Source organism: Arachis ipaensis, chromosome B09 (assembly GCF_000816755.2).
Source record: "Arachis ipaensis cultivar K30076 chromosome B09, Araip1.1, whole genome shotgun sequence".
NCBI lineage: Eukaryota > Viridiplantae > Streptophyta > Magnoliopsida > Fabales > Fabaceae > Arachis > Arachis ipaensis.
Window position 1 is genome coordinate 4906375 of NC_029793.2, and position 7720 is coordinate 4914094.

The window sequence follows — 7720 nt, forward strand, 5'->3', positions numbered from 1 at the left end:
GTGAAGAACATGCTTGGGAATGGCGAGACAAAGAAAGTGGAAGCGGTAGTGGCGCTAGAAAATTTGGAATGGTTATAGAGAAAAGTCTTGTAGGGGTGATGACGAAACCTATTGATTTCACCTCGTTGAGGGAAATGGTAGTAATTTCTCTGCCTGTCGTCTATATTCGGAAAATGGGAGTTTGCAAAGCACTTCTTCTAACCTTTGACAGTGTTGTGCATACGGACGAGACGTACACCTTTAATTTGAACTGTCTCTTACAAGCTTTTCACAGGGTATGGAAGTGGAAAGAGTCGGAGCGTAGTGAAACCCGTAGGGTATGGCTCGAATGTTTCGGTGTTCCGTTGTCTAGTTGGTCTGTCGACACCTTCAAAATGATAGGTAGTCAGTGGGGAGCGGTTGTTGGGTGTGCAAAGGAGACGAAATTGTGTAGCACGTTGACGGTAGGTCGTGTGCAGTCGTGCAGATTGATACGTGTGTCATGAAAGTGATTCAGGAAAGGATTCGTATCACTGTTGGTTCCAGGAGTTATGACGTTTTGGTGAAGGATGTTGGTCATAAAGCATGAAACATGTAGTGCAAGGGGATTTTCTTTGATAATGAAATCACCAACTGTGAAATTTTGAACCATGATATAACAAAATCCAGTACAACAAAGGATGCATAGCAGAGAAGGCAGCCGAACCCATCAAAGGAGGACGACCATGATGAAGGGTTGATGATGGTGGTGCAACGGGGAGAGGAAGAAGACAAGGACAGATTAGTAATTTTGGATAATATTTAGAATGAATGGTTTAAATGCAGTGCCAATCACAATCGCGGAAATCTAGTAACGTATCAAGCCGTTAATGACATCAATCAAGGGATTTCTGATTTTGGAGTTGGAAACGGTGCTAATTATAAGACAGACTCGGATAGGACAGTTACATGTTATTTTGGTTCTTTGTGCAATGGGTTGAAAAGGGTTACAAAAAATGAAAAACAAAATAACAAAAAGAATAAGAAGGTTGTTATAAGGGCTGGGCCAGGAAAAAAAATAGCTTTGAAGGGAAAGATGGATCCAGCTGGTTGGGCCTTACCCCTTCGGCTGTTGGGCACGACCCGGTTGGGGAGGGGAGCCCAAAGCATCTTCTTCCTCCTGCGCAGCAATGGGACCTGGGTTGCGTGACCTCGTTTGAAGGGGACGATGACCCCTGCGTCGGAGACGGAAACAGTGGAAGTCGGCGGTCAGCAGATCGGGAAAGGTGCCTAGTCCGTGGTGGGGATGGCCTCACTTGATCTGTTGGAGAAGCTGGTGATGGGGAAACCAATGGAGCTGGTCTGACCGGTGGAACAGCAGTCTCACCAGGTCGGGTCGTGGAAGATAAAGCACCTGGCGGCGCGAAATGGATGGTGGTTGGAGTAAGGGCGGTTGGAGTTGGTCACGATGCTGTGGTGGAGGGCGAGTCAATCGCAGCTCTGTCTCCGGAGAATGATGCGGCCGCAGCTTGCGAGGATCAAGACAGGAACCATGCTGAGCTGGGGGCTGGTCAGGGGAATATTCTAGACCAAAGCGGAGGTAGTGGGGTTGTTGGATGGGCTGGGGAAGGTTGTGGAGGTGCTAGACCTGGGCAAGGGGAATGTGATAAAGATAACGGGGATAGTGACTCTCAGTGCTTAGAGGAGCATATGTTGGAAAACAAATTGACCTGGGAGCTGGCGAGGGAATCAGGTGCTGTGTTGTACAATGAGGAAGATGACATAATGGCAATTCTTCAGGTGCAGAACGAAGAAATAGCACAAAAGAGGAAAGTGGCAAAACAAAAGGCGAAGATGAGGTGGTGCAGACCCAAAACTAAAAAACGGGTGTATAAATATAGTTCTAAATGACTTTTAGTTCTTGAAATGTTAGGGGGTTATGGGGTGATGGAAAGATGAGAATGGTAAAGGATTTAAAAAATAAACATAACTTGAGCATGGTAGGTTTGATTGAGACTAAAAGACGGGTTGTGACTAGATTTGATGTTGAAAGGATTTGGGGAAATATTGGGGCAGGGTGGGAATATGTAGGGTCGGATGGTGCATCTGATGGTCTTTTGATGATATGGGATGATATATTTTTTAAAATAAATAATTGCTATAAAGGGAAAAGATGGTTATGCATTGAAGGTGTCTTACTAAAGAATAGCTTCCACTGTATTTTTTTCTTGGTCTATGGTGCGCATAGGAGAGAGGAGAAGAGTTATGTGTGGGAGGAGTTGAGTTACATTGCTGGGTTGTGTCAGGTCCCTTGCTGTTTCATGGGAGACTTTAATGAGATAGTGAATGTGGAGGAACGGAAAGGCATTGTTAATTTACCTCTGTCTACAGAAGAATTCAAGATTTGGATGCAAGATATGCACTTAGTGGATCTGCCACTTATAGATCGCAAGTTTACGTGGTTTCAAGGCCGTTCATGCAGTCGAATTGATAGAACTATGGTTAGTGTAGAATGGCTAGAAGAGTTCCCTGAGACTCGGTTAAGAGGCAGACCAAGGGGCTTGTCAGATCACTGCCCTATTATTGTGGAAGATAAGAGGATGAGGGAAGATCCTAGGCCTTTTCGGAGCCTTGATTCGTGGTTTACACATGAAGGTTTTCTTAGAATGGTTAAGGAGGAATGGAGAGGGTTAGGGGAGTTGCAGTTTACAGAAAAATTGAAGGCGTTGATGGGACCTTTGGGAAGATGGCATAAGGACAACTTTGGTGAGATGGACAAGAAGATCTTGAAGTTTGAGGAAGAGATAAAAAAGGTAGATGACATGGTAAGTAATGGAGTGTATGATGGAACTATGGAGGCTAGAAGGAAGACGTTAGTTACTTGTTGTGAAAGGTAGTATGCAAGGAAAAAAATTCACTAGAAGCAAATGTCTCGGTCTCGTCAAGCAAAGGAAATAGACAGAAACACAAGATACTTTCACAATATAGCGTCGGCAAGAAGAAGGAATAATCGGATTGATGCTCTGATAGTTAATGGCAGACTGATAAGAAACCAAGCTAGAATAAAATTAGCTATTAGATAGTTTTATAAAGATCTGTATCATCAGGGGAGTTCTCCTTTGTTGGGGTTCAGAGATGGTTTGGTGGAAAAGATAGATGAGGAAGAATTTGTGACCTTGGAGGCGATGCCATCGGCTGAGGAAATTAGAGAGGCAGTGCGGGATTGTGAGTCATCGAAGGTGCCAGGCTGTGATGGGTACAACATGAATTTTATTAAAAGGTGCTGGGATGAGATTGGGGCGAAATTTACGGTAGTTGTGATGGGATTCTTTCAGACATCCAGGTTACCGGCAGATTCCAATATTACGTGGGTGGCGCTGGCCCCTAAGTTCATTGGTGCGAAGGAGATTAAAGACCTCAGACCTATTAGTATGGTTGGATGTGTGTACAAGGTTATTTCAAAGGTGCTAGTTAGGTGGATGAGAGCAGTGATGCCAGGATTAGTAGGGGAGACTCAGAGTGCGTTTATGAAGGGTAGAAAATTTCATGATGGGGCTCTCATAACGTGTGAAACAGTGCACTAGCTTAAAAGGAGAAATAAGGAGGCAACCATAATCAAGTTAGATTTTCAAAAAACATATGATAGAGTAAAGTGGAGTTTTGTGGATATTGTGCCACAAAAGATGGGATTTGGGCGTAGGTGGTGTGACCACAGCTTCTATGTCAGTCTTGATTAATGGTTCGCCATCTAAACCGTTTAAAATGGAAAGGGGCTTGAGACAAGGTGACCAGCTTTCTCCTTTCTTGTTTGTGCTAGTTGTGGATGTTCTGCATAGAATGGTTGGTGAGGCAGTCAGGATCGGACGTATTTCTCCTTTGGTGGTTGGTCGAGACTGTGTGGAGCTATCACACATTCAGTTTGCTGATGACACTATTATGTTTTACCCACCAGAAGACGAGACTATGAAGAATTACAAGCGGTTGCTGCGATGGTTTGAGTTAATGTCATGGCTCAATATTAATTTCGAAAAGTCCAGTCTGATTTTAATCAATTGTGAAGAGCAGCGGGTACAACGTATGTATAGATTGTGGGGTTGTAAGGAAGATACCCTCCCTGTTAAGTACCTTGGAGTCCCTTTAGGAGATAATCCAAGGCTGGTTAAGACCTGGAAGCCTATAATCGATAAGGTGGAAGACAAACTAAGCCTTTGAAATGCTAAGGTGCTAAAAAAAGCGGGGAAGTTGGGCTTATCAAATCAGTCTTGAATAGCTTACTAGTGTATTATTTGAGTTTATATAAGATGCCGAAAGCAGTTGTTGAGAAGTTGATTTCATTACAGAGAAGATTTCTATGGAGTAAGGAGGATGGGAGGAATGGTTTGGCGTTGGTGAGATGGGAGTTGGTGCAGGCCCTAAGAAGTTAGGTGGATTAGGAGTTAGAGATGCTATGATTCGTGACACTGCACTGTTGTTTAAGTGGTGGTGGCGCTTTGCTAAGAAAGAGTGCCCATTGTAGAAGAAGGTGATCTGTTTCTGTAATAATCTGAGGCCAAATGAGCTACTATTCACTCAAGTGTTGCCCACTAGAGGAGGCCCATGGAAGGATATTTGCCATATACAGATTAAGGAGCAACATCTAAGGGATAAGATAATTACAGGCCTGGCTATGGAGATTGGTGATGAACGACGGACTCAGTTTTGGGAGGATGTTTGGTTACATTGTGGATCCTTGAAAGATCAGTTCTCCAGGCTCTTCTCTGTTTCCAACCAAGGTGGTTCGGTTATTGGAGATTGTGGGTTTTGGGATGGGTTAGAGTGGGTTTGAAACTTCCAATGGAGGCGAGAGCTGTTTCAATGGGAGTTAGACCTTCTGAGTCAGCTACATGAGGCCTTGAGACCTGTGAGGCTAGCGAATAATAGAGAGGATATAGTTGTGTGGAAATATGATAGACTTGGTATCTTTTCGACTAACTCCTTTATGCAAGTGCTACAAGAAGGAATGCTATCAGAGGATGTTACCAGTTACAGCTTTACGAAGACCATCTGGAAAGGGTTGGTTCCACAAAGGGTGGAGCTGTTTGCTTGGTTTGTCCTGGTAGGCAGGGTGAATATCAAGGAACGGCTAAGTCGGTTCGGGATTATTAGGCAGGTTGATAAGAGTTGTATTTTATGTAATAAGGATGTTGAGCAAGTACATCACTTGTTTCTTGGCTATGAATTTGCTTGGCAGGTGTGGAGTGCTTGGATATCTGTGTTTGGCGAGCACTGGTCTTTTTCGGGGTTAGTGAAGGACCACTTCCTAAGTTGGACAGATGAACCGCGTAGAAAAGAGGATCGAAAGCAGCGTTTGAGGTGCTTCTGTGCGATCATTTGGCACATTTGGATGGAGAGGAATAGGAGGATATTTCAAAATAAAAGCAAAGGCGTAGAAGATATCATCAACATGACCATGCTTAGCTGCGACGAGTGGAGAGGTGTACATTTCTAATGTTGTTGATGGCTATATTGGAGATGACATGCGGATTTCTTTTCTTTGGTTATGGTACTTTTTGGATTTGCCTGCTTGTTTATGTTGTTTGTTGCTTTTTGCTCCACATTAGTGTGTTGAGCTCTTTTGCTTTAATATATATATATATATATTACAAAAATAACTAAGAGAATAAATTAAAATTTTAAATTATTATCATTTTTTAATTAATATATAGTGTTGATATTGAAGATACAAGTTTTGTATTCTTAGCTGAAAATTTTAAAAAACCACGAAAGAAAGAGCTTCTCCAAATGAAACTAAAACAAGTGTATATCACACAGCTAACGTGCCCTTATCATGTTCATAAATTCTTTAGGAAAGTGATCAAATCAAATAAGCAAGCAATTAATGGAGGGAAAGTGCGCAGAATTAATTAGGTGCCTCCATTTACCATATTTGATTTGGTAATTGATACCACAACTTATATGTATATCTCTAAAATTGAAACAACTAATAACACTATGTGACACAAAAATAGCGGTTATCCTATTTTTTCCCAAATTACTTGCATTTTCTCATATTGATCACTCTTACTATTTGATTGGTGATGTTTAATTACATAACTTATCTAGAACCAGAATATTCATTCTTTATTGTTTTCTCATGATTAACTTCCCCCCCAAAAAAAATATATATATCGTTATTTCTGTAAAATAAAAAATCAGTGGCAAAAATTTTTGGTTTTCATGTGAATTTCAAATCGAAACTGTTACCAAGACGGCTTCAAACATCAAAGTTCAGCTCGTGCATTTCATGTTCCTATATATAAATGTAAAGTTCCATTTCTTTTTGCTGTAATATCCTGAAACACAGAACTTGCTCTGCTTCATATGTTGTTGATTTTGCTAATGCAATTTTAATCTTAATGATAATCTGAGTTGGCTCTTTGGCATTCATATCTTCCTTCCTTATGTTTTATCTGCATGATTTGTAATAAGGGTTTTGCTTATTTTCATATATCTTGTGAAACATTTAACTTTATAAAATTTGCTAAACAATCATAATTTTACCAAAATAATATGACAATACTATAATTGACATGTTGCAAGTAATTTACTAAGTTCAATATTTTGCTTAAATCTTCTTATGATGTTCTTTGTTCTTTGTTGTGTTTCTTAGGTATAAAAGAGCATTTGGTTTTGGTTATTCTTTTTCCATTGGAATCATGAGAAGAAGTATAATAATAATGAAGACAAGAACATAGGTGAATAGGTGATGATCATGGAGAACAGGACAATGAGAAGGACTTTTAGTAATATGATTGGAGATGAGAAGGGTATGAAACCTTTGATGCTGAAATGTGGTTTGGCTTTGGCACTTACATTTGGTGGATTTCTCTATTCTCACTTCAGAACCAAAAGAATCAAGTTTCCCTCTTCTATCCCTAAGTGCCTACATTCACGTTCGTTTCCCTCATTCTCTTTTTGTACTATATCTCTGTTCCGATTCCATCTAAAATTATTTCTTAAGATTTGAAAATGATATATTGATCATTGATCACTTAAAAAGAGATAAAACATTAGCCTTTCTTAAAGAAATTATGAGTGGTGATTTTTTAGATGAATTTAGTTTAACTAATATTTTTTATCTATAATGCGAAATTTCAGGTCGTGGGAGTCAAGCTAATTTAGGAAGACGTATAAAGTCATCATCCAATTCTTGCAATATTCATTCGGAAGGAACTAATACTTTAGATTCTGTAAGTTACTTGAAAAAGAGAATACTTACCTGGTATTTCTAGTTGTTGTGTGTTTAGGCTTTGTCATTTTGAATGTTGATGCCATAAAGTATCAATTTCCAATCACTTAATTGGAACTTAGAACTCTAATAATATATATAAAATTACAAATGCTTGAAAGTTGGTAAACATTATTACTAAGAATGTTTTTTATGAAAAAGACATCAAAATTAATCCTTAAAAAATTAGTACCCTGTTTATTTAGTCCTTCAAAAGATTCATTACACAGTCAAGAGTGCCATGATTCTACTGCCACCAAAGTGCCAATGGTTTTCTTAGGGTTAACAACTAACAAAACACGATTTAGCAAATTAGCAGGAATTTAATAGAACAACCGATGTCAGAAGTATCTGATATACCGATAACATAATTTCATAAATTCGAGCGAATCAATTTATAATTCAAAATAAAGTGACAAATAAATTTTTTAAAATTTATATTTCAGATAGGTTTTTAAAAATTAAAACAAATACTAATAAATTTTTTGGGATATC

The 7720-nt window shown here is 39.6% G+C and overlaps 3 protein-coding genes and 1 long non-coding RNA gene across 4 annotated transcripts in view; 3 read left to right on the forward strand and 1 right to left on the reverse strand.

The window, feature by feature from the left end:
* Positions 1187 to 3542, forward strand: LOC107614805. Its single transcript, XM_021111696.1, has 4 exons — positions 1187 to 1244; positions 1292 to 1817; positions 2207 to 2783; positions 3066 to 3542. The coding sequence occupies exons 1-4, from the start codon at positions 1187 to 1189 to the stop codon at positions 3540 to 3542; spliced, it is 1638 nt and encodes a 545-aa protein (XP_020967355.1).
* On the forward strand, positions 3721 to 4170 carry LOC107614804. Its single transcript, XM_016316937.1, has one exon. It carries the CDS (start codon positions 3721 to 3723, stop codon positions 4168 to 4170), a length of 450 nt encoding a protein of 149 aa, XP_016172423.1.
* Positions 5999 to 7720, reverse strand: part of LOC110266315 — a 2775-nt gene continuing 1053 nt past the window's right edge. Inside the window, exon 2 of the long non-coding RNA XR_002353572.1 lies at positions 5999 to 6407. This is a non-coding gene — a long non-coding RNA (uncharacterized LOC110266315). The remainder of the gene's footprint in view (positions 6408 to 7720) is intronic.
* LOC107614803 (protein CHUP1, chloroplastic-like) overlaps positions 6542 to 7720 on the forward strand; it is a 4919-nt gene continuing 3740 nt past the window's right edge. The window contains exons 1-2 of the mRNA XM_021110701.1: positions 6542 to 6890; positions 7096 to 7187. Coding sequence (XP_020966360.1) covers positions 6704 to 6890; positions 7096 to 7187 — 279 coding nt within the window. The 5' untranslated portion in view covers positions 6542 to 6703. The remainder of the gene's footprint in view (positions 6891 to 7095; positions 7188 to 7720) is intronic.

What these genes read in the sequence shown, in the direction of transcription:
- LOC107614805 (XM_021111696.1), top strand. Translation starts at nt 1,187, where the DNA reads ATGACCCCTGCGTCGGAGACGGAAACAGTGGAAGTCGGCGGTCAGCAG. An exon ending in AAACAAAAGGCGAAGATGAG is followed by an intron (nt 1,818 to 2,206) that starts GTGGTGCAGACC and finishes TGGTGCGCATAG; the next exon opens with GAGAGAGGAGAAGAGTTATG. An exon ending in TAAAAAAGGTAGATGACATG is followed by an intron (nt 2,784 to 3,065) that starts GTAAGTAATGGA and finishes CTGTATCATCAG; the next exon opens with GGGAGTTCTCCTTTGTTGGG.
- LOC107614804 (XM_016316937.1), top strand. Translation starts at nt 3,721, where the DNA reads ATGGAAAGGGGCTTGAGACAAGGTGACCAGCTTTCTCCTTTCTTGTTT.